At 42.8% G+C, this 26,533-nt stretch overlaps 1 protein-coding gene and 1 pseudogene across 1 annotated transcript; both read right to left on the reverse strand.

Moving 5' to 3' along the window:
* Nucleotides 1-2,502: 2,502 nt before the first annotated feature.
* LOC139312038 (zinc finger protein 84-like) lies at nucleotides 2,503-5,971 on the reverse strand. Its single transcript, XM_070936563.1, has 2 exons — nucleotides 5,900-5,971; nucleotides 2,503-4,953 (listed from the first exon to the last, which is right to left on the reverse strand). The coding sequence occupies exon 2, from the start codon at nucleotides 4,320-4,322 to the stop codon at nucleotides 2,850-2,852; it is 1,473 nt and encodes a 490-aa protein (XP_070792664.1). The 5' UTR covers nucleotides 4,323-4,953; nucleotides 5,900-5,971; the 3' UTR covers nucleotides 2,503-2,849.
* Nucleotides 5,972-11,194: 5,223 nt separating this feature from the next.
* On the reverse strand, nucleotides 11,195-25,655 carry LOC139312048 (zinc finger protein 585A-like; annotated as a pseudogene).
* Nucleotides 25,656-26,533: the final 878 nt, after the last annotated feature.

Below are 26,533 nucleotides of genomic sequence, written 5' to 3' on the forward strand. Positions count from 1 at the left end.
TTGAATCTTGTTGGGTGATGATGTAGTCAAGGGGCTTTGGGCAATTTCTATTATGGCTTAATGGCTTTGTCCTGGTTTGGATCTAGAGTGAGGGCTAATCCTATCATATCCTGAGGGCCATGTCTTTTGTTTTGTAGATAAGCTGGCCCAGCCTTTCTCTTGTAGATAGGTTGGCACCAAAATATCTGCTCGGGGTGGGGTGGGGCAGGGAGCTGAGGCTCTGAGTTTGTCTTTAGAAATATATTTCTCCTTTAGGGAAAATATAATATTCTGCCTTTTTAGTATTTCCTAGAATATTTCATTTTTCTAGGAGAGGGGTGGGTGCTAACTTCCTACAGAGGCAGCTGGATCTACTTGGTGATTCCTTGGGGTCTGCAGCCTTAAACACTCAAGGATCCATTTGGACCCGTTTCCCACAGAAAAGAAAACACCAGGAGCCACAAAACCAGGGGTGAAATCCAGCAGTTTCTAACAGGTTCTGGAGAATCGGTAGCGGAAATTTTGAGTAGTTCGGAGAACCGGCCAATACCACCTCTGGTTGGCCTGAGAGTGGGGTGGGAATGGAGATTTTGCAATACCCTTCCCATGCCACACCCACCAAGCCACGCCCACAGAACCGGTAGGGGAAAATTTTGAATTTCACCTCTTGCCAAAACCCTTCCCTTGCCTGACTATTTCTTGAGCGGCCACAAAACTAGCATATGTAGTTGAATTAAGCTTCAAGTTTTCTTCTGAAACTTTTCTTTTCTTGGATTTATCCATGGTTGGCCTACCAGGGGTTGAAAAGCTCAACAAACTGTGTGCCGGCGGGTGTCGCACATTGGTGGTTGTGACACATATTTTGAGTGACAGGGAGCCGCAGCAGACGGGTGAAAGAGCCACATGAGGCTCCAGCCGCAGGTTGCTGACTCCTGCCCTATAGAAAAAGGACAACTGTGATAGACAATCTTATATGCAAGCCATTTTGCTGTTTGGGGAATAAGGCCTCAGGCTAGGAACCCAGGAGACGGTGAGTGGGAATCCTAGTCAGAAAGTCTTCTGGAGATCTTTGGGGCAATTTCTCTCCCAGCCCCAGAAAGGAGGCTGCCAAGTAATCACCCGACTGTAGCTCTCATATGCTGGTCTGCTTGCCTGAGATTCCTACCTCTTCCCACATCACAGTCTCGTGAGCAGTGGTGGGATTCAAGTAATTTAACAACCGGTTCTCTGCCCTAATGATTTCTACCAACAACCAGTTTGCCAAACTGCTCAGAAAGTTAACAACCGGTTCTCCCGAAGTGGTGTGAACTGGCTGAATCACACCACTGCCCATGAGGTCCTCACTTAATGACCCACAAGGTCCTGGAGTTGTAACGGCAACTAGAATTGCCAGCACAGCCCTCACTAAGCAATACGGTCACAGGACATCACATTGTATGGAACCATTGCTTAGCAATGGGAATTCTGATGCCAATTGCTGTCGCAACCCGAGAATTACCCATATTTCTTCTGCAAGCTCAGAAGGCAGAAAGAGTAATTTCCCCCCCTCTTCTGGACAGTTGGCATCCTGGCCGGCTTTATACTTGGCAACAGCAGTTTGTTATCTGTAAGAAAATCCTGAGTCTCTGTCGTAACAGACAAATTCAACCCAATGCATTCCATGACTTACAACATTTCATGTAGCGGCCCTCCTAGATATCTCATCAGGTTTTAATACAATTGACCATGATATCCTTCTGGACCAGCTTTGGGGACTAGAAGTGAGAGGCACTGTATTATGGTGGTTCTACTTCAACCTCCATGTCCGGTACCAGTAGATGTTGGTAGGAGAAGAGAGTCCCCAGCAATTTGGGGTGCCTGGGGCTCCTTTTTAACATCTACACAAAGTGTAGAGGACACCCATCCTATGATACCCCATTTATATTCAGGTAGTCCTTGACTTACATTTCATTTAGTGACCATTCAAAGTTACAGCAGCACTGAAAAAAGTGACTTATGAACATTTTTCACATTTACAATGATACACTGCAGCATCTCCATGGTCACATGATCAAAATTCAGATGCTTGGAAATTTGTATTTGCGACGGTTGCAGTGCCCTGGGGTCATGTGATCAGCTTGCTCGACTGAATTGGTGCAGAACCTGGGTGTTCTCCTGGACTCATGGCTCCTGCTTGAGACTGGGAGAGGCTTTTGCAGAGATTCATTTACTCCACCAATTACTGCACTGTAAATCATGCCCTCTGAGACACTAATCCTGCGGTTAACTTCTCCAGTTTAACTCCTTGCAAGGAGAAAGATAACCAGTTTTGGCCAAGAACTGCACCAGGCATGAATGTAGTTAGTAAGGCCAGGAGGCCTGGTTGACTTCTAAATTGAACAAAAGCAAGAATAACCTTTTTGGGACTCCCTGACCATAAAAATGCCATCAACGTTGTTAGAAGGGCCCTGTATTTGCAGGGCAAGTAAATGTTAAATGCGGAGCCTTTGCATTTTGTAATATATAGCGTTTATTGGTTTCTGTATTAAGATTTTATTGTATTGCTGTAAATTGTGTTGAGTCAGCATGAGTTGGGCTGCTATATAGATTTTCTTAATAAAAATAAATACATGCAAACATATTTATATGCCCCTTTATATGTAGAAATAACTCAAGATAACAAACACACCTAATACAGGCTTACTTTTTTTGGCCCAGCACAGCAGTTCCCCTCAACTCCATGAAAGGGAACCGCCGCACTGGGCCAGAGAAAGGAAGGTCAGATCTCCTTCATGTTTGATACTAAGACATGTTTGACTAAAAAGAATCATGCAAGAAATTAAATTAGTAATTTCTCAGCTGGGCTTCCAATAAGAAATGAGAAATGAAGCTCAAGATTCCTCTACACACATCAAATTTTCCCTCAGGTGGAATTTCTTATGTGCGATAAGAGAGGAATTCCGTGTGAAACACTGTTCACAATCTGGGCATTTGAATGGTTTCTCCCCTGTGTGTAACCTAACATGATTTATAAGATTAGACCTAATACTGAAATCTTTCCCACAATCTGGACACTCATATGGTTTTTCTCCTGTGTGAGTCCTCCAGTGTACCACCAAGTCGTAATTCCGATAGAAACATTTCCCACACTCGAGACACTCATATCGTTTATCTCCTGTGTGAATTCTCTGGTGCTTCACCAGGTACGAATTCTGACTGAAACTTTTCCCACACTCGAGACATTCATATGGTTTTTCTCCTGTATGAGTCCTCTGATGTTTCATCCGGTTGGAATTATGACTGAAACTTTTCCCACAATACATACAGTCATATGGTTTCTCTCCCGTGTGAGTCCTCTGGTGTATAACCAGGTGAGAATTCTGACTGAAACTTTTTCCACAATCCGGACACTCATACAGTTTCTCTCCTGTGTGAATCCTCTGGTGTATCATCAAGTCGGAATTTCGAATGAAACTTTTCCCACACTCGAGACACTCATACGGTTTTTCACCTGTGTGAGTCCTCTGGTGTATCACTAGGGTAGAATTCCAATTGAAACTTTTACCACAATCCAGACACTGAAATGGTTTCTCCCCTTTGTGAGTCTTCTGGTGCTTCACCAGTTCAGACTTCCAACTGAAACTTTTCCCACACACTTGACACTCATACATTTTCTCTCCTGTATGATTTCTCTGGTGTACCACTAGATAGGAATTCCGAGAGAAACCTTTCCCACAATCAGGACACTCATATGGTTTCTCTCCTGTGTGAATTCTCTGGTGTTCCACCAGGTGGGAATTCCGACTGAAACTTTTCCTACAGTCCAGGCACTCATATGGTTTTTCTCCCGTGTGAGTCTTCTGGTGCTTCACCAAGTCAGAGTTCCAATTGAAATCTTTGTTGCAATCTGGACATTCATATGGTTTATCTCCAGTGTGAGTCCTCTGATGTTTCAGAAGGTTGGAATTATAACTGAAACTTTTCCCACAATCAGAACATTCAAAGGGTTTCTCTCCTGCGTGAGTTCTCTGGTGTACAAGCCGGTTGGAATTCTGTTTGAAACTTTTCCCACAATCCACACACTCAAAAGGTTTTTCTCCTGTATGAGTTCTCTGGTGTTTCACCAAGTTGCAATTTTGACTGAAACGTTTCCCACAATACAGACACTCATATGGTTTCTCTCCCGTGTGAGTCCTCTGGTGTATCACTAGTTTCGAATTATGCTGAAAACTTTTCCCACAATCTGGACATTCATATGGTTTCTCTCCTATGTGGTTTTTCTGATGTATCACCAGGTCAGATTTCTGATTGAAACTTTTCCCACAATACAGACACTCATATGGTCCCTCTCCTGTGTGAGTCATCTTGTCTCTCACCAGATTGGTTTACCTAATTTTTTTTTGCCACATGGGGCACACTGGTAGAATTTATCCTCGGTAGGAGTCCTTCCATGATCATGAGCAACCTGTTCTCAGTAAAGCTTTTGCCGCACTCCAAACATTTGTATGGCTTTTCACTGGGTGGATTGACTTATGCATAAATCAGATGTGATCTGTAATCTCTGTTTTCCCCACAATTAGGCAGTCTGTGGGGGTTTTGCAACACTGCTATTCTTGGATTCTTGAGGTCAACAATGTTTCTGTTCGCTTACCTGGTGTTTGTTTGATTCAAGTCACTCTTTCCTTCCACAAAGGCTTTTGTTAATGCCTGCCAGTTTTGGCCATCCAAGAGACCTTTTCCTTCCCACCGACTCCTGGCAATTTCCTACTTTTTCTGAATGTGTAAATTATCACCCTTGACTTTTTATGTTCTACATATTCTATTTTCCAGCTCAATGCCTTGTTATTCTCCCCTTTGTCTCTCTGCTGAGGCAGGAGAAGTGTTTTTTATACTTTCTGGAGGAAATGTAAAATATTTTGATTGACGGTTTGTTTTGCATTTTAATGCAGCTTCTCATTCTGTTATCCAGAGTGCTCTTCTTGGCATCCTCTTTTTCTGTAAGATACATATTTAAGGGTTAGTTTCATTATTGTTTAAAGAATGGTTGGAGAACATGTGAAAGCAGAAAAAACAATAAAAATAAATCCCCATATACCATAAATAAACACCAAAATTCTAATTCAACCTCTAACATTATCATTCATTTGGCATATAGAAGACTATGGATTTATATAAATAAATTTATGAAAATAAAATCCCAGAGGAGAAAAGAGGTCAAGCTTCAGTTTTAACAGCTTTGCTAAGTTGCAGAGGAAAGTTTCGAAGAGTTCCCCTACACCCCACCCCCAGAGGAAAAACTATCTTGGAACTGAGGGAGGTGCATTTTTGCCTTTCTAGTTTAACTTCTAACATTAATTATGATGTATTTGGCATATAGAAGACTAGCAAGACCCAAATTCAAATATCGACTGAATCATAAGATTGTCGTTTTGGCTTGGGTAAATCACTCTTATATGCACGCATATGAGCACAGAAATATTTATTTATGTAGTCCATCTGTGTGTATCTTCAAGTGCAAAATGTCCCAGAAGTGCATTGACTCAATTTGGTTGATATAATTTTAGAAAGGTGGGGACACTAACAGATGAAATGATGCCCAAATCCTATGCAAGATTTAATGCCTCTGTTTTGCCCATGAAACTCCTCCCTTGCCAGGAAATCAACATATCAATAAAATAATCAAGTGTTGCGTGAAAGCGGAGCGATTTGGGCGGTTAAGAAACATGAAACATAAATAAATATTTTTTAAATCTCCCAAATCTGCCAGCAGAAAATCACAGGCAGCAATTTTAAATCATGCAGCCTAAGGATAAGAAACATTCGGGGAGAGAAAGAACATGCAGCAGGAGCCAACACGTTTCAGCCTCTTGGCTTGCTCTGCTTCCAGGCCGTGGAGGAACCCAAAGGGCCCGACTTCTCCTCCGACTTTCCCTCCACTCACCTCCCAGGAGCCGCTTCCACCCTCCAAGCAGCACAAGAGGCTCCGCCGACGCCATCTTCCTCCCTGAGCCAGAAGTTCGTCTGCCCTTCACCTCCTCTCCTCCATATCCTCTCTAGCAAAATAGTTCTCTATCGTTTCAACTCATTCAATCTCAGCCTGTCTCCCTTCCCTTGAATAGCTAAGCTGCAGCTATACAGTACCTGCTTTCTAGGCGCCAATATTGCTTCTTTGTAGATCGCCATCTAGCGACATAAGGCGGAAGAACATGCTCGTTCTACTCTAAGGTGTTTGACGATGTTTTCATTGATTCCTCATGTGCCATCAAGTCCTGTCATCTGCACCTCTAGAACTCTGCAACCCAACAGACAGACACAGACTTCAGAGGATAATTAGAACTGCAGGAAAAAACAATTACTACCAATCTGCCTTCCATTAAGGACCTGTATATTGCAGGAGTCAAAAAGAGGGCTGTGAAAATATTTACAGACCCACCACACCCTGGACATAAACTGTCTCATCTCCTACCCTCAAAACGACGCTATAGAGCACTGCACACCAGAACAACTAGACCCAAGAATCCCATCACTCTGCTAAACAAATACTTCCCTCAACACTGTCAAACTAGTTAAGTCTGCACTACTATTAATCTTCTCATCGTTCCTATCACCCATTTCCTCCCACTTATGACTGTATGACTGTAACCTTGTTGCTGGTATCCTTATGATTTATATTGACTGTTTCCTAGTATGATTTGATTGCTTATTTGCTCCCTACGACAATCAGTAAGTGTTGTACCTTATGATTCTTGAGGAACGTATCTTTTCTTTTATGTACACTGAAAGCATATGCACTAAGACAAATTCCTTATGTGTCCAATTACACTTGGCCAATAAAAAAATTCTATTCTATTCTATTCTATTCTATTCTATTCTATTCTATTCTATTCTATTCTATTCTATTCTATTCTATTCTATTCTATTCAACTGCCAGCAAGCTCGTTGATAGCTTTTCTCCCTGAGGCTCCATCCCAAACCTTTTCTTTCAAGTCTCCCAAGAGGAGACTCCTTGTCCCTGGAGCTGAGCCTGAAGCTTCTTTGGTAAGAGGCGGCAGCTAAATTACAGGAAAACGCCCTTTGGGGGTGGGATAGAAATGATGTGCAAATAGGAAGAGGAAAGTGCACCTTCCTTAGTCCCAGGTTTTCCTCTTGGGGCGTGTGTGTGTGCAGGATAACCCCTCGAAATGTGCCTCTGCAACTTAACTGAAGCTGTAAGACTGAAACTTGACCCCTTGTCTCTGCTGGGATATTATTTTCTTTTACTTCCATGTTTAACTAACAAGCACAGTATTTCCTATTGGTGTCCCATCCCTTCTTAGCAATGGAAAATTTGGCACCAATTGCTGTCCTCAACTTAGAGCCGTCCATATTTCTTTTCCAACCTCAGGAGCAGAATGGAAGAACCCAGGAGAGAGTGGGAACTCTAGAGAGAAATCCTGCTGCGGCTTTTTAGGCAGATTCCTCTCCCAGCTCCAAAAGAAGGAGGCCATCCACCTTTCTGTAACTCTCACCTGCTGGTTTGCTTGCCTGGGATTCCTACCTCTTCCCACATCACAGTCACATGAGGTCCTCACTTAATGACCCACAAGATCCTGGAGTTGTAATGAAAACTGGAACTGCCAGGATTTCCCTCACTAAGCAAAGTGGTCACATGATGCGAATTTTTATAACCCCATTGGATAGTACTGGAAATCCGGGCACCAATTCCTGTCGCAACCAGAGAAGCATCCATATTTCTTTTACAAACTCAAGAGAGGGCTGGAAGAGTCATTTCCCCCCTTCTGGACAGTTGGCATCCTGGCTGGCTTTATACCTTCAACAGCATTTGTTATGCATAAGAAAATCATGAGAGGTTTTCCCGGCAGAGGAGTTCAAGGCATTGCTGCAGATTAAGGTCTTTTGTAAGTGCAGTTGAAAAGGGCCATGAAAGGCTGGTAGCCTGGAACTATAACTCACCCTCTGCTTCCAGCTCTGACTTTGCCACCTGGAGAAAGGGCTGTGCAGGAGGAGAAAAACACCTCGACCATTTTCACTCTGGGTTCAGGCCCGGGCACATCACCATAATGGCATTGGTTGCAATTCTCATGGACTTCTGGAGGGCTTGGGATAGATGGGGCAGAACAATTTTTGCCCTCATAAACCTCTTATCAGGTTTCAATGTCATTGACCACGATATCCTTCTAGACTGTCTTTGGGGACTGGCTGACTGCCTGGTCCGTGTGGTTAGAAGAGGGGCCGAGCTTTGACCCCTGCAATTTGGGGTGCCCTGGGGCTCAAGCCTTTTGTTACTGCATTTTAAAATCTACAAGAAACTGCTAGAAGCCTTCTATCCTATGATGTCCAATTATGTATGGGTAATCCTCTATATATGACACTTTATTTAGTGACCATCTGAAGTTACAACGGCATTGAAAAAAGTGATTTATGACCATTTTTCACACCACCATTGCAACACCCCCATGGCCATGTGATCAAAATAGGGATGCTTGGCAATTGACTTATATTTCTGACAGTTGTCCTGGGGTCAGCCCGTGCCACCATCCAGGGGTCCTCCGCATGGCCTGAGAGGGACGGTGAGGCTCCTCTGTGGACCAGGCTTTGGTGTTTGCCATGCTCTCATCTTCCTCCACTGGAGACCTCCGGGTCGCCCCTCCCATCCTGGCCTGGACCCCCACAAGAGGCGGAGGATGACACTGCTGCATGTGGAAGCGCGGAGGAGAAAGCTTGCAGAAAGCAGTTTCCTCAGAGTCCAACTTCTGCCTTGACAGATCTCTGGAGAACAGGTAGCTGTGTAAGTGAAAGCTGCCTCAACAAGCCTGCATCCTTACAACACGATTGGAAATGAGGATTTCCTTTTGAGAAGGGCCAGCCTCCCTCATGCAGGACCGGGGAGCGCTGTTACCCTGCCTCCTCCTCTTGCTCTCCAGCGATCTGTCAAGGCGGATCTCAGAGGAAACTGCTTCCCGCAAATTTTCTCCTCTGCGCTTCCACACGCAGCAGCGTCGTCCTCCTCCGCCTCCTGCTTTGCTGGGAGAGGGCACAGGACAGGGAAATGCCAAAAATGTCTAGGATTGGGAGAACATCATCTCCTTTGGCATGCTCTGCCATGCACACACACACATCACATTCCAAGCTTGGAGACTTTTATCCACATCTGAGCTTGCAAACTGCCAATCATGCCTGGGCTTGGGGAGAAGGTTCCCTCCTTCCTCTGTGGATAAAACTCCCCATACTTAGAAAGTGGAATGTGTGCACGCACACATAGCTGCCAGCAGTTTGGGTGCAATTTATTCAATCCCAACCCAGCTGTCTGGACTCAGCCACGCCCAGTGAGCTTGCAGAAAGAAAAACCCACCTGGCCACGCCTACCTGGCTGTGACCCGCAACCGAGCTGTGACCACCCAGCCGCATCTCCCCAGCCATGACCACCTGGCCAGTGTGAGTCGTCATAGTCTTACATGCAACTGGCCCTTTGAGGGCAACCATAATGCTCATGTGGCCTTCAGTGAAATTGAGTTTGACACCCCTGGTTTATAGTGTCAACATATAGCCCCTACAATCTTTGTGTTCTCATTGTACCAATCTCAGAAGGATGGAAGGCTTAGTCAACCTCGAACCCCATCAGGATCGGATTCCAGGCTGTGGGCAGAGTCAGTTGGCAATACCGCATTCTCACCACTGAGCCACCAGGGCACCTGTCATTATTGCCCCACCTTTATTATTTTTGCGTCCATCTGTTCTACCAGGCCAGATAGGATGGGCACACTCCTAGCCCCTTAAATATTGCTACTGGATAGGAGGTAGGAAGTCTTTTCCGCTGCAGCTCCTGCCCTGAGACACTCTTCCCCCTGAAGTTCAGCAGGCCTATATCCTCCTAGTCTTCCATAAAGCATGCAAGATGTAGCTTTTCCACTACGCAATGGAATAAGAAAAGGCACCTGCCCACTAGAAGCTTGATTTGGAGCCAGGCGTTTGTTTATATGCATTTGGTTTTAATATGGGTTTTAAGTTAATTATTGATTGGGAGCGGGCCTGAGTTTGTTATAACATGGATAGCTACATAAATATTTTAAATAACTCAGAGGAATCCAAAAAACGGCCTCGCTGAAGCAGCCCATCTACAAGGCACTGAAGGTTTATGCATTTCTTTAATTATCAAATTTATATTGTTGCTACTCCCGAGATTAAATTCTCTAATTTAACTCCTTGCAAGGGGAAAGATTACCAGTTTTGAGGAAGAATGGCACAAGAAATGAACATAATTAGTAAAACCAGGAACCTTGGTTAACTTCTAAATTAAACTAAAGCAAGAATCACCTTTTTGGAATTCCCAGACCATCCCAATCCCAACTTTGCTAGAAGGGCCCTGTATTTGCAGGATAAATACATGGTAAATGCAGACAATTTGCATTTTGCCATTTGCAATATATGGAGTTTATTGGTTTCTGTATTAAGGCTTTATTGCTGTAAACCATGTGGAATAACCATGACTTTAGCTGCCAAATGGATTTTCAAATTAAGTAAAAATGCATACAAACACATTTATATCCCCCTTTATTATATGTAGAAATAACTAAAGGTGGCAAATTAATAGAGATCCAACCTCGTTTTCTTTGGCCCAGCATGGCAGTTCCCTCGACTCCATGAAAGGGAACTATCTCAGTGAGACAGAGAAAGGATGCTCAGATTAGAGGGCTGCAGGCTAAAAAACATGAAGAACAGTTACAGGAACTGGGCATGGCTAGTCTAAGGAAGACAAGAATCAGGTGTGGCATGAAAGCACTCCTCCAATATTTGAGAGGTTGTCACAAAGAGGAGAGGGACAACCTATTTTCCAGAGCACCCGAAGGCCAGACAAGGAACAATGGACGGAAACTGATCAAGGAGAGATTCCAACTAGAAATAAGGAGACGTTTTCTGACAGTGAGAAGAATCAACCAATGGAACAGCTCGCCTTCAGAAGTAGCGAGTGCTTCATCACTGGAGCCCCTTGAAGAGGAGACTGGACTGCAATGTGTCAGAAATGTTATAGGGTCCCCTGCTTGGTTTGGACTAGATGACCTACAAAGTTCCTTCCAATTTTGTTATTCTATTCTATTCCTCCCTGTTTGATACGAAGACATGTTTCACTAAAAAAAATCATGCAAAAAATTACATGGTTAATTGCTCAGCTGTGCTTCCCGTAAGAGACAAGAAATGAAATTCAAGATTCCTCTACACACATCAAATTTTGCCTCAAGTGAAATCTCTTGTATGATAAGAAAGGAATTATGAGCAAACACTGCCCACAATCTGGGTATATAAATTGTTATTCTCCTATGTGTAACTTTACATGATTTAGAAGGCTAGTCCTAGTACTGAAATCTTTCCCACAGTCTGGACACTCATATGGTTTCTCTCCTGTGTGAGTCCTTCGGTGTATCACCAAGTCATAATTCCGACAGAAACATTTCCCACAGTCTGGACACTCATATGGTTTCTCTCCTGTGTGAGTCCTTCGGTGTATCACCAAGTCGTAATTCCGAAAGAAACATTTCCCACAGTCAAGACACTCATATGGTTTCTCTCCGGTGTGAGTCCTCTGGTGTATCACCATCTTGGAATTATGCAGAAAACTTTTCCCACAATCCAGACACTCATACAGTCTCTTTTCTTTGTGAGTTTTCTGGTGTTTCACCAGTTCAGACTTGCAACTGAATTTTTTGCCACACTCGGGACACTCACACAGTTTTTCTCCTGTGTGTGTCTTCTGGTGTATCACCAGGTGGAAATTCCAACTGAATCTTTTCCCACAATCAAGGCACTCATAGGGTTTTTTTCCTGTGTGAGTTTTCTGGTGTCTCACCAGGTGGAAGGCCTGAGTGAAACTTTTCCCACAATCAGGACACTCATATGGTTTCTCTCCTGTGTGAATCCTCTGATGAATCACCAAGTTGTCATTCCGAAAGAAACTTTTCCCACAAAACAGACACTCATATAATTTTTCTCCTGTGTGAGTCAACTGGTGCATCACCAGGTTAGAATTCCGAGTGAAACTTTTCCCACAATCCGGGCATTGATACAGTTTGTCCCCTGTGTGAGTTCTCTGGTGTACTGCCAGGTGAGAATTCCGATGGAAGCTTTCCTCACAATCTGCACACTTATATGGTTTCTCTCCCATGTGAGTCCTCTGGTGTTTCACCAGGTAGGAATTCTGACTGAAACTTTTTCCACAATCACAACATTTATATGCTTTCTCTTCTGTATGTGTTTTCTGATGTTTCACCATATCAGAATTCCGAGTGAAATGTTTCCCACAATCTGCACACTTATATGGTTTCTCTCCCGTGTGGGTCCTCTGGTGTATCACCATGTCAGAATTCCGAGTGAAACGTTTCCCACAATATGGACACTCATATGGTTTCTCTCCTGTGTGAGTCCTCTGGTGTATAATCAGGTGGGAAGTTTGAATGAAACATTTACCACACTCCAGACACTTATATGGTTTTTCTCCTGTGTGAATCCTCTGGTGTATCACCAGCTCAGAATTCATATTGAATCCTTTTCCACAATCTGAACACTCAAATGGTTTCTCTCCCGTGTGAGTCCTCTGGTGTCTCACCAGATATGAATTATGACTGAAACTTTTTCCACAATGACATTCATATGGTTTCTCTCCTGTGTGAGTCCTCTGATGTTTCACCAGATTAGAATTCCGAGAGAAACCTTTCCCACAATCAGGACACTCATATGGTTTTTCTCCTGTGTGAGTCCTCTGGTGTACTTCCAACTCGGAATTCCAATTGAAACCTTTCCCACAATCTGGGCATTCATATGGTTTTTCTCCTGTGTGAATCCTCCGATGTATCACAAGCTTGAAATTCTCCTTGAAGCTTTTCCCACAATCCGGACACTCATATGGTCTCTCTCCCATGTGAGTCCTCTGATGTATCACCAGGTCAGAATTTTGAGAGAAGCTTTTCCCACAATCAGGACATTCGAAGAGTTTCTCCCCAGTATGAGTCCTCTTGTGTCTCACCACATTGGTGTTCATGCTTAATCTTTTCTTGTATTGGAAGCACTGGTAGAGTTTCACTTCGGTATGGGTCCTTCCATGAATTATGAGGAAGCTTTTCTGACTGATGGTTCATTTTGGATTTTAATGCTGCTTCTCATTCTCTGTTGTCCAGCGTGCTCTTCTTGGCATCCTCTTTGTCTGTAAGATTCACAGTAATGGGCTAATTTCATTGTTTAAAAAATGGTTGCAGGACCTGTGAAAGAAGCAAAAAATCTCCATATATTAGCATGAAAAAACAAACACCAAAATTCTAGTTTAACATCTAATATTAATTATGATTCATTTGGCATATAGAAAATTATCAAGATCTAAGTTCAAATATTGACTTGATCATAAGATTCTCTTTTTCAATCAATCAATCAATCAGAATAGAGCTTGAAGGGTCCTAGGAGGTCTTCTAGTCCAGCCCCCTATTCAAGCAGGAGCAGGGTATATCATTACAGGGTAATCACTCATGGACGCATGCACAGGCACACAGAAATCCACACGTACAAATTTATGCATGTAGACAATCTATGTGTATCTTCATGTACAAAATGCCCCAGAAGTGCATTTGCTCATATTTAGAGGTTTTAGGGGTTTCACCTCTAAAATTAATTATGATTCATTTGGGACATAGACGACTAGCAAGATCCAAGATCAAATATCAACTCAATCATAAGATTATCTTTTTGGCTCGGGTAAATCACTCCTACATGCACGCATGTGAGCACATAAATACAAACCTATTGATTTATGTATGTAGACAATATATGTGTATTTCAGTGTGCAAAATGTTCCAGAACTGCATTTGCTCAAATCTTTTGATCTAATTTGAGAAATCTGGGAAATAACAGATAAAATGTGCCTAAATCCTATGCAAAATGTAAAACATCCATTTTGCCCATAAAATTCCTCACCTGCCAGGAAAGCAACATGTCAATACAATCACAAGGAATCAAGTGTTTTTTATTATTATTATTATTGTTTATTGGTTCGATTTATATGCCGCCCTTCTCCGGAGACTCAGGACGGCTTACAATGCATTAAGCAATAGCCTTCATACTTTTGTATATACCTGCTTAGTAGGGCTTTTGGCCCTCCCTAAGCGGTGTTCTTTTTATACAAAGTCAGCTTATTGCCCCCACAATCCAGGTCCTCATTTTACCTACCTCGGAAGGCTGGAAGGCTGAGTCAACCTTGAGCCTGGTGAGATTTGAACTTGCAGTAATTGCAGGCAGCTGGCAGCTAAGTGCTACTTAACAGCACTTTAGTCCACTGCGCCACCAAGGCTCCTACACTTCATGAAGTGTTTCATGAAGGGTGAGGGAAATTAGCGGTTAAGAAATATGAAACATATATATAAAGATTTCTTTAAATGTCCCAAATTTGCCAGCACAAAATCACAGGCAGCAGTTTTAAATCACACAGCCCCAGAAGAATACTGAATACTGTTTGGGTGCACTGTATACACGTGCCTATTGACACACATATGCACTCCTAAGAATTTATTTATGCAGACAATATGTGTGTATTTCAGTTTGCAAAATGCCCCAGAAGTGCACTGACTCAATTTGGTTGATATAATTTTAGAAAGGTGGGGACACTAAGAGATGAAATGATGCCCAAATCCTATGCAAGATTTAAAGAAAATCACAGGCAGCAATTTTAAATCATGCAGCCTAAGGATAAGAAACATTCGGGGAGAGAAAGAACATGCACCAGGAGCCAACACGTTTCAGCCTCTTGGCTTGCTCTGCTTCCAGGCCGTGGAGGAACCCAAAGGGCCCGACTTCTCCTCCGGATTTCCCTCCACTCACCTCCCAGGAGCCGCTTCCACCCTCCAAGCAGCACAAGAGGCTCCGCCGACGCCTTCATCCTCCCTGAGCCAGAAGTTCCTCTGCCCTTCACCTCCTCTCCTCCATATCCTCTCTAGCAAAGTAGTTCTCTATCGTTTCAACTCGTTCAATCTCAGCCTGTCTCCCTTCCCTTGAATAGCTATGCTGCAGCTATACAGTACCTGCTTTATATTGCTTCTCTCTAGATCGCCATCTAGCGACATAAAGCGGAAGAACATCCTCATTCTACCCTAAGGTGTTTGATATGTTTTCATTGATTCCTTTATGTGCCATCTAGTCCTATTCGACTTCTATCAAGCTCGTCGATAGCTTTTCTCCCTGAGGATCCATCCCCAAACCTTTTCTTTCAGGTCCCCTAAGAGGGCACTCCTTGTCCCTGGTGCTGATCCCGAACTTCTTTTGCTAGAAGTGGCAACTAAACCACAGAAAAGCTCCCTTTGGGGATGGAAATGATGTGCAAATAGGAAGGAAGGAAGTGCACCTTCCTTAATCCCAGGTTTTCCTCTTGGGGTGTGGGTACATGCAGGATAACTCCTCGAAACGTGCCTCTGCAATTTAACTGAAGGTGTAAGACTGAAGCTGCTTGACCCCTTGTCTCTGCTGGGATTTTTTTTTTCTTTTACTTCCATGTTTAGCTAACAAGCACCGCATTTCCTATTGGTGCCCCATCCCTGCTTAGTGTTGGAAGAAAAATCCATCTGATTCAGTTCCAAGCGGGGAGAAAGACACCGGAAACATGGAGGTTGATTGGAAAGATGGTTTATTGGCGAACAGGACCACATGGGTTTGAGATCCTGGGCAGCTAATCACATGGAGTGGAGAGAGAGGGTTATTTATACCAGGGGTGGGTTCTAAATTTTTTTACTACCGGTTCTGTGGGCGTTGCTTATTTTGTGGGCGTGGCTTGATGGTCATGTGACAATTATTTAGGATTTAGCAGCGATACTGGTCTACCAGGCTTTTAATAGCTTGCAGAGCTGTACCAGTCTACCCATTTGTTCTTGGAGCCTCCTGGTCTACCTATTTGTTTTTCGAGCATCCCGGTCTACCACCACACTGCCTTTTAATACTGATCAGCTGTAGGGCAGCCCTTTGAAGCCCCATGACAAGAGTTTAAACAGTTTTTTTTCCTTCTAGCCATCAGCTGGGACTCGGGAGGCAGCGAATAGATTGGGGGCGGGGCCAAATAAAAGGTAAGAATAACACGGGGGGGCGGGAGGGCCCAGCTCCCGAACAAAGAGAACTGGTTCGGTGACGTCATATCGTCACCGCTACTGGCTCGGCGGAACCGGGCGGAACAAGGAGGAACCCACCACTGATTTATACCCATTCTGGTCTTTGAACTTGAGCTTCCTGATCAAATAAATAAACTTTATTGTCATTGTCATTGATCCTGTGGTAACAGCATGTATTCTATTGGTTGCTGTCAAACTGCCATGCTGTCAAACTGCAGGGGTAATAGCTAAGTTTGTAATTTTCCTGAGTTAAGTTTGGTTGACTCTCTGAGATGATGTAATGAGGAGGCTTGTGTCCTGAAAGGGTGTTGGGCAATTCCTATTGTGTCTTAATGGCTTTCCTGGTTTGGGTCTTGAGTGAGGGCTAATCCCGTCACTCTGAGGCTGAAGATCTTTTGTTTTGTAGATAAACTGGCCCAGTTCTGCTGGGGTTATATAGAAAGGTGGGGGCTGCTTTCCAAGGGCATGTTTCTCCTTTAAGGAAATATACTATTCTTCCTTCTTAATATTTCTCAAAATATTTCATTTTTCTAGGAGAGGGGTGGGTGCTAAGTTTCTACATAGCAATGGAAAGTTTGGCACCAATTGCAGCCCCAACTTTAGAGCCGTTCATTATTTCTTTTCCAATCTCAGGAGCAGAATGGAAGTCATTTCCCCCCCTTCTGGAGAGTTGGCAACCTGGCCGGCTTTATACCTTCAACAGCAGTTTGTAGTGCATAAGAAAATCACGAGAGGTTTTCCTGGCAGAGGAGTTCAAGGCGCTGCTGCAGATTAAGATTTTTTATATGTTCAGCTGAAGAGGGCAATAAAAAGTTGGCAGCCTAGGATTTCAACTCACCCTCTGCTTGCAGCTCTGACTTTGCGACCCGGAGAAAAGGCTGTGCAGGAGAAAGGCCCTTTTCAATCTGGGTTCAGGCAGGGGTCATCACCAAAATGCTATTGGTTGCAATTCTCATGGATTTTTGGGTTTGGAGTAGAACAATTTTTGCCCTCATAAACCCCTCATCTGGTTTCAATATCATTGACCATAATATCCTTCTAGATCAGAGGTGTCAAACTCGATTTCATTGAGGGCCACATCAGGGTGTGTTTGACCTGAGGGGGGGGAGGTAAGAATGGCCAGGGTGGGCATGGCTAGCTCGATATCATTCATGTCAGAGGCACCTGTGGTGGCCCAAGTGCTCTCCCAGTGAAAAATGAGCTCTGTTTTCGCTGGCAGAGAGTTGCAGGAGGCTGTCGCTGCCAAAAACAGAGCTCGGGAGGGCCGCGCATTGTCCTCCCAAGCTCCATTTTTGCTAGCAGAGGCACCAGTCCTTCCCTGTTCCAGTGAGGCCCTGCGAGCCAGAACTAAGCATCCCGCAGGCTGCATCTGGCCCCCGGGCCTTGAGTTTGACACCCCCATTTTGGGGGACTGGCTGACAGATGGTTCCAGTCCGTGTGTGTAGAAGAAGGGCCTTGGCCCCTGCAATTTGGGGTGCCCTGGGGCTCAAGCCTTTCGTTACTGCATTTTAACATCTACATGAAACTGCTAGGAGAATCCTTATCTCCTTTAATACCCAATTATATACGAGTAATCCTTTACACTTTAGTGACCATCTGAAGTCACATTGAAAAAAGTGACTGACCATTTTTCACACCACCATTGCGACATCCCCATGGTCACGTGATCAAATAGGGGTGCTTGGCAATTGACTTATATTTGTGACAGTTGCAGTGTCCTGGGGTCAGCCCACATCGCATCCGGGGGTCCTCCGCATGGCCTGAGAGGGACGGTGAGGCTCCTCTGGTGGATGAAGCTTTGGCACTCACCATGGTCTCGCCTTCCTCCACTGGAGACCTCCAGATCCCCCCTCCCATCCTGGCCTGGCACCCCACAAGAGGCGGAAAATGACACTGCTGCATGTGGAAGCATGGAGGAGAAAGTTTGCAGGAATCAGATTCCTCCGAGTCCAACTTCTGCCTTGACAGATCGCTACGTGAGTGAAGGATGCCTCTACAAGCCAGCATCCTTACCACAAATTATTGGAAATGGGGATTCCCTTTCGAGAATGGCCAGCCTCCCTCATGCAGGACCAGGGAGTGCTGCTACCCTGCCTCCTCCTCTTGCTCTTCAGAGATCTGTCAAGGCAAAAGTTGATCTCGGAGGAAACTGCTTCCTGCAAACTTTCTCCTCCATGCTTCCATGCACAGCAGCGTCGTCCTCCGCCGCCTCCTGCTTTGCTGGGAAGGGGTACAGGACAGGGAAATGCCAACGATGTCTAGGATCGGGAAAAGAACATCTCCTTTGGCATGCTCTGCACCCACACATAAACACACTCACACTATTCCAAGCTTGGAGATTGTTATCCATTTCTGAGCTTGTAAACTGTCAATCATGCCTGGGCTTGGGGAGAAGGCACTCTCCTGCCTCTGTGGATAAAATTCCCCAAAATTAGAAGGTGGTGTATGCTTGCGCGCACACTTGGCTGCCAGCAGTTTGGGGAGGTGAGGAGCTTGTGAGACATCGAATTGTCCCCACATCAAGTTAGGCAGAGCCATTTGTTCTGTTCCGACCCAATTGTCCTGAGTCAGCACCGGCCATGCCACACAGCCACACCCAACCAGTTGCGGCAACCAGGCCATGACTACTCAGTCACTTCTCCTCAGCCACGCACACCTGGCCATTGTGAGTCATCAGTCTTACATACAACTGGTCCTTTGAGGGCAACCATAATGCTCATGTGGCCCTCAATGAAATTGAGTTTTGACACCCCTGGTTTATAGTGTCAACATATTGTCCCCAAAAAAGTTGGTCCTCATTTTACCAATCTCAAAAAGATGGAAGGCTGAGCTAACCTAGAACCCAGTCAGGATCGGATTTCAGGCTCTGGGTAGAGTCAGCCAGCAATACTGCATTCTAACCACTGAGCCACCAGGATATCTGTCACTATTCTCCCATGTTTATTATTTTTGCATCCATTTGTGTTCTTCCAGGTCAGATAGGATGGGCACACTTCTAGCTCCTTCCCTTAAATATTGCCATCAAACAGGAGCTAGGAAGTGAGCCTTTTCCGTTGCAGCCCCTGCCTTATGAGACACTCTTCCCCCTGAAGTTTGGCAGGCCTATATCCTCCTAGTCTTCCATAAAGCATGGAAGATGTAGCTTTTCCATTAAGCATTGGGATAAGAAAAGGTGCCTGCCCACCAGAAGCTTGATTTAGAACCAGGCGTTTGTTTATATGCATTTGATTTTAATATGGGTTTTAAGTTAATTACTGATTGGGAGCGGCCCTGAGTTTGTTATAACATGAATGGCTACATAAATATTTTAAATAAATTAGAGGAAAAACAGATGAATCCAAAAAAACGGCCCCGCTGACGCAGCCCATCTACAAGGCACTGAAGGTCTATGCATTTCTTTAATTATCAAATTTATATTGTTGCTACTCCTGAGATTAAATTCTCTAATTTAACTCCTCGCAAGGAGAAAGATTACCAGTTTTGAGGAAGAATGGCACAAGAAATGAACATAATTAGTAAGGCCAGGTACCTTGGTTAACTTCTAAATTAAACAAAAGCAAGAACCCCCCTTTTGGAATTCCCAGATCATCCCAATTCCAACTTTGCTAGAAGGGCCCTGTATTTGCAGGATAAGTATGGATGGAAAGCATGATTTTAATACATTTAGCACTACCTTATATGTAAAATTCTTGTGTTAAAGCATAATGTACCTTTTAATGGTTATATTGTAATGAGACAGAAAATATATGTATACTTTAATTCTATGATAGTTGAGAGAGAATAACTGTTAACAGATTAATATCTATTGATAAACTAGAATCCCATTCTGTACGAGGATTATCTCAGATTTGATCAAGTGAAAATTCTTTCCCCTTCTCAAAAGAAATAATATAGGAATGGGGAGCAGTAACTGAAATGTTGGTCATGAGAAAAATTTCCTAAATCATAGAAAGCAATATTCTTCTTGAGTCAAACTTACACAAAATATTAAAGAACATTTCTCTTGGCTAGTTGAATAAAACCAAAAGAGTAGAGGAATGTTTACTCTGATCAATGCATTTCTGGTTAGAAAGATCAGCTTTTGTGACGTGAAAATATTTGTGGGTAGCTTGTATTTTTTAAAATATAAGCTGCCATGCTTATATATATATATTTGTGATAGCCTAAACTGCAACTCCATCAATGGATGTGATTATTAATCTTTCAGAAACAATAGTAGATTGATATTTATTTATTTATTTATTTGCCACACATCTCATAGTAAATGTCAGAGCGTTGATTAATCCCATTCTGCTTTTGGGATAATCACCCTGATTAGAGGAGATGGATCGAGACCTTTCCCTGCGAGTATACTTTAAGAAAACAAACCCGAAGAACATATCTTCTAAGAAAACTCATTTATTTGTTATAAAGAAAATAATAAAACATCTCACTAATCAATTCAATTCAATTTTTATTTATTGATTAGCCCTTTGGGACATATCAAGTCTCACTAATCTAAGAGTTACATTTTGAAATAGTTCGTGCCGGTTATTTCCCAGCCGGACCTCTCTGGTAGGAGAACAAAGGAAAGAGAATGTGAAGGAATGTGGGTGGACATGCGCAGTTTTGCTTACTGATAACAATTCTTGGCAAGCTACGGAAAGTCTGACAGTCCAGAAATAATGAGCTCAGCTGGTAAATACAAGAACGCAGTGACAGTAAATGCCTCTGGGCAGTTTCCATTATTAAAGCCAGTTAGTATACTGCAAATATACAAGTAATCCTCATTTACCGAATGCCTAGTTAAGTGACTGTTCAAAGTTATACCAGCACTGAAAAAGTAGGTTTATGACTGGTACTCAAACTTGCAGCTAATGCAGTTATCACATGATTGGGATTGGGATACTTTGCAGCCAGTATGCATTTAACAAAAGCCTTGGTGGCGCAGCAGATTAAAGTGCTGTTAAGTAACACCAGCTGTCTGCAATTACTGCAAGTTCAAATCTCACCAGGCTCAAGGTTGACTCAGCCTTCCATCCTTCCGAGGTAGGTAAAATGAGGACCCGGATTGTGGGGGCAATAAGCTGACTTTGTATAAAAAGGAACACCGCTTAGGGGGCCCCGAAAGCCCTACTAAGCAGGTATATACAAAAGTATAAAGGCTATTGCTTAATGCATTGTAAGCCGCCCTGAGTCTCCGGAGAAGGGCGGCATATAAATTGAACCAATAAATAAAAAAATAAAATAAAATAAAGAAGTACATGTTAAATGCGGAGGCTTTGCATTTTGCCATTTGCAATATATGGAGTTTATTGGTTTCTGTACTAAGGCTTTATTGCTGTTAACTATGTGGAATAATCAGGACTTTAGCTGCCAAATGGATTTTTAAATTAAGTAAAAATGCATACAAACACATTTATATCCTTTATTATATGTAGAAATAACTAAAGGTGGCAAATTAATAGAGATCCAACCTTGCTTTCTCTGGCCCAGCATGGCAGTTCCCCTCAACTCCATGAAAGGGAACTATCTAAGACATGTTTCACTAAAAAGAATCATGCAAAAAATTACATGGTTAATTGCTCAGCTGCGGTTCCGTAAGAGACAAGAAATGAAATTCAAGATTCCTCCTCACACATCAAATTTTGCTTCAAGTGAAATTTCTTGTGTGATAAGGGAGGAATTTTGAGCAAAACACTGTCTACAATCTGGGAATATAAATGGTTATTCTCCTATGTGTAACCTTACATGATTTAGAAGGCTAGATTTACTACTGAAATCTTTTCCACAATCTGGACACTCAAATGGTTTCTCTCCTGTGTGAGTCCTCTGATGTATCACCAAATTGGAATTCCAGCTAAAACTTTTCCCACATTCGAGACACTCATATGGTTTTTCTCCTGTGTGAGTCCTCTGGTGTTTCACCAGGTAGGAATTGTGACTGAAACCTTTCCCACAATCTGGACACTGATATGTTTTTTCACCTGTGTGAATCCTCTGGTGTTTCACCAAGTAGGAATTCTGACTGAAACATTTCTCACAATCCGGACACTTATATGGTTTCGCTCTAGTATGAATTTTCTGGTGAATCACCAGCTTGGAATTCTGAGTGAAACATTTCCCACAATCCACACACTCATACAGTCTCTTTTCTCTGTGAGTTTTTTGGTGTTTTATCAGTTCAGACTTGTAACTGAAATTTTTCCCACACTCTGGACACTCAAACAGTTTCTCTCCTATGTGAGTTTTCTGGTGTGTCACAAGGTGCAAATTCCAACTGAATCTTTTCCCACAATCAAGGCACTCATAGGGTTTTTCTCCCGTGTGAGTTTTCTGGTGTTTCACCAGGTTAGAAGTCTGACTGAAACTTTTCCCACAATCAGGACATTCATATGGTTTCTCTCCCGTGTGAGTCCTCTGGTGAATCACCAAGTTCGAATTCCGAAAGAAACTTTTCCCGCAAAATAGACACTCATATAATTTTTCTCCTGTATGAGTCAATTGGTGCATCATCAGGTTAGAATTCCGAGTGAAACCTTTACCACAATCCAGACACTGATACACTTTGTCCCCTGTGTGAGTTCTCTGGTGTACCACAAGATGATAATTCCGATGGAAGCTTTCCTCACAATCTGCACACTTATATGGTTTCTCTCTCGTGTGAGTCCTCTGGTGTTTCACCAGGTAGGAATTCTGACTGAAACTTTTTCCACAATCACAACATTTATATGCTTTCTCTTCTGTATGTGTTTTCTGATGTTTCACCATGTCAGAATTCCGAGTGAAATGTTTCCCACAATCAGGACACTCATATGGTTTCTCTCCTGTGTGGGTCCTCTTGTGTATCACCATATCAGAATTCCTAGTGAAATGTTTCCCACAATCTGGACACTTATATGGTTTCTCTCCTGTGTGAGTCCTCTGGTGTATAATCAGGTGGGAATTTTGAATGAAACGTTTACCACACTCCAGACACTTATATGGTTTTTCTCCTGTGTGAATCCTCTGGTGTATCACCAGTTCTGAATTCCAATTGAATCCTTTTCCACAATCTGAACACTCAAACCGTTTATCTCCCTTGTGAGTCCTCTGGTGTTTCACCAGATACGAATTATGACTGAAACTTTTCCCACAATCACAACATTTATATGGTTTCTCTCCAGTGTGAGTCCTCTGATGTTTCACCAAGTCAGAATTCCGAGAGAAACCTTTCCCACAATCAGGACACTCATATGGTTTCTCCCCCGTGTGAGTCCTCTGGTGTATTTCCAACTCAGAATTCCAATTGAAACTTTTCCCACAATCTGGACAATCATATGGTTTTTCTCCTGTGTGAATCCTCCGATGTATCACAAGCTTGGAATTCTCCTTGAAGCTCTTCCCACAATCCGGACATTCATATGGTCTCTCTCCCATGTGAGTCCTCTGATGTATCACCAGGTCAGAATTCCGAGATAAACTTTTCCCACAATCAGGACACTCAAAAGAGTTTCTCCCCAGTGTGAGTCCTCTTGTTTCTCACATTGGTGTTCATGCTTAATCTTTTGTTGCATTGGAAGCACTGGTAGAGTTTCTGTTCGGTATCAGTCCTTCCATGAATTATGTGGAAGCTTTTCCGAGTAAAGCTTTTGCCGCACTCTAAACATTTGAATCGTTTTTCACTGGGTGGATCCTGTTGTGTATAATCAGCCGTGATCTGCAATCTGTTTTTCTCACAATAGGCAGTCTCTGGGGGTTTTCCAACACTGATATTCTTGGATTCTTGAGAAGGCCAAATATATTTCTGATCTCTTACTTGGAGGTTCTTTTATTCAAGCCACTCTTTCCTTCCATAAATGCGTTCATTAATACATGCCCATTTTGGCCATCTGGACCTTTTTCTTCCCACTGACTTTCAGGTACTTCCCACTTTTTCTTTATTTGAATATTTTCCTCCTTGAATGTCTTCCTGAGCTCCATATACTCTATTTTTCCCAACTGAAAACTTTGTTATTGTTATTCTCCCCCTTTTCTTCCATTTGCGGAGGAAGAAGACTTTTTACCCTTTCAAGAGGAATTGAAAAAAGATTTTGACTGATGGTTCATTTTGGATTTTAATGCTGCTTCTCATTCTCTGTTGCCCAGCGTGCTCTTCTTGGCATCCTCTTTGTCTGTAAGATTCACAGTAATGGGCTAGTTTCATTGTTTAAAAAAATGGCTGCAGGACCTGTGAAAGAAGCAAAAAATCTCCATATATTAGCATGAAAAAACAAACTCCAAAATTCCAGTTTCACATCTAATATTAATTATGATTCATTTGGCATATAGAAAATTAGCAAGATCCAAGTTCAAATATTGACTTGATCATAAGATTCTCTTTTTCAATCAATCAATCAATCAATCAGAATAGATCTGGAAGGGACACAGAAATACAAACCTACAAATTTATGTATGTAGACAATCTTAGGGTTGCCAGGTCTGCTTCCAAAAAATAGCAGACAAGCGGGGTGTGTGTGTGTGTGTGTGTTAAGTAGTAAAAAAAAAAAATTACAATTAAATTATATATTTTCTTACAAACATTTTAACACGTATTAAAATAATCACTTCAAAACTTTACTTAAAATTCAAAACATCAAATGTATTATAATAATATGTAAAATATTAAATTACATTTTAATTTCATCATAAAGCTTTTGAATAGAAAAAATGTCCACTATTTTGTGAAAAAAAAATAGTGAACATAATGTGAAAAAAGCGGACTGTCCGCTCAAATAGTGGACACCTGGCAACATTAGACAATCTATGTGCATCTTCATGTGCAAAATGCCCCAGAAGTGCATTTGCTCATGTTTGATCTAAGTTTAGAAATCTGGGGCCATTAACAGATGACTTGGTGACAAAATCCTATGCAAAATTTAAAACGTCTCTTTTGTCCATAAAACCCCTCACTTGCCTTATCAAAGAGATTTCTGGAAGAATTGAAGACTTCAAGTTTCTAAAACTTCCTTTCCGTTTGTATAGCACGTTGGGGGAAAAAATTTTTTTTTTCTTTCCTTACTATTGATTTTTTGTATTGATTTTTTTTCTTTTTTGTTATTCCTTAACAATAAAAATATAATAAAAAATTAAAAAAAAAAAAACCTCACTTGCCAGGAATAAAACATGTCAATAAAATCACACGGAATCAAGCGTTACGTGAAGGGTGAGGGAGATGGGCGGTTTAGAAATATGAAAACATTTATAAAGATTTCTTTAAATCTCCCAGCAGAAAATCGCAGTTTTAAATTCTGCAGCCTCAGAGGAATAACATTTGGGGAGAGAAAGAATATGCAGCAGCCAACACGAGTCACGCTCGTTGCTTCCTCTGCATCTACGCCGTGGAGGAAAGAAAGCCAAAGGCCCGACTTGCTCCCGGCTTCTCCTCCGACCTTCCCTCCACTCGCCTCCCAGGAGCCGCTTCGACCCCTTGAAACAGCACAAGAGGAACCAGCGACGCCATCTTCCTCCCCGTGGGTGAGCCAGAAGAGGTAGTTCCCTCTGCCCTTCGCCTCCTCTCCTCCACATCCTCTCTAGCAATCCGATACTCTATTACTTCAACCCGTTCAATCTCAGCCTGTACCGGGTATTGTTTCCCTGTAGCGCGCCATCTAGCGACATAAGGCGGAAGAACATGCTCGTCCTACCCTAAGACGTTTGAGGATGTTGTCATTTTTTTTTTTTTTTTAAATTTGATTTATATGCCGCCCTTCTCCGGAGACTCAGGGCGGCTTACAATGCATTAAGCAATAGCCTTCATTCTTTTGTATATTTTATACAAAGTCAGCTTATTGCCCCCACAAACTGGGTCCTCATTTCACCTACCTTAGAAAGGATGGAAGGCTGAGTCAACCTTGAGCCTTGGAGAGATTCGAACCAGCAGAAATTGCAGGCAGCTGTGTTAATAACAGCTAAACCACTGTACTATCAAGGCTCTTACTCTCTTACTCTTACTCTCATTGATTCTGTACTTCCTTAAGTGCCATCAAATCCTATTTGATTCCCATCGAGCTCATCGGTAGCTTTTCTCCCTGAGGCTCCATCCCAAAACCTTTTCTTTCAGGTCCCCCAAGAGGGCATCCATTGCCCCTGGAGCTGCGCCCGAAGCTTCGTCTGCGAGAAGTGGCAACAAAATCAAAGGAAAACACCCTTTAGGAGCGGGAGAGAGAGAAGGGGGCTGGAAATGATGTGTAAATAGGAAGGGAGAAAGTGCACCTCCGTTAGTTCCAGTTATTCCTCTTGGGTGTGTGTGTATGCAGGATAACTCTTCAAAACATGCCTCTGCAACTTAACGAAGCTGTAAGAATGAAGCTTGATCCCTTGTCTCTAGTGGGATTTTCTTTTCTTTTATTTCCATGTTTAGTTAACAAAGCACCGGATTTCCTATTGGTGCCCCATCCCTGCTTAGCAATGGAAAGTTTGGCAGCAATTGCTGACCTCTGACCATTTTT

This window comes from Pituophis catenifer, unplaced genomic scaffold (genome assembly GCF_029215685.1).
Source record: "Pituophis catenifer annectens isolate HBS135680 unplaced genomic scaffold, rPitCat1.0.hap2 SCAF_2, whole genome shotgun sequence".
Lineage (NCBI taxonomy): Eukaryota > Metazoa > Chordata > Lepidosauria > Squamata > Colubridae > Pituophis > Pituophis catenifer.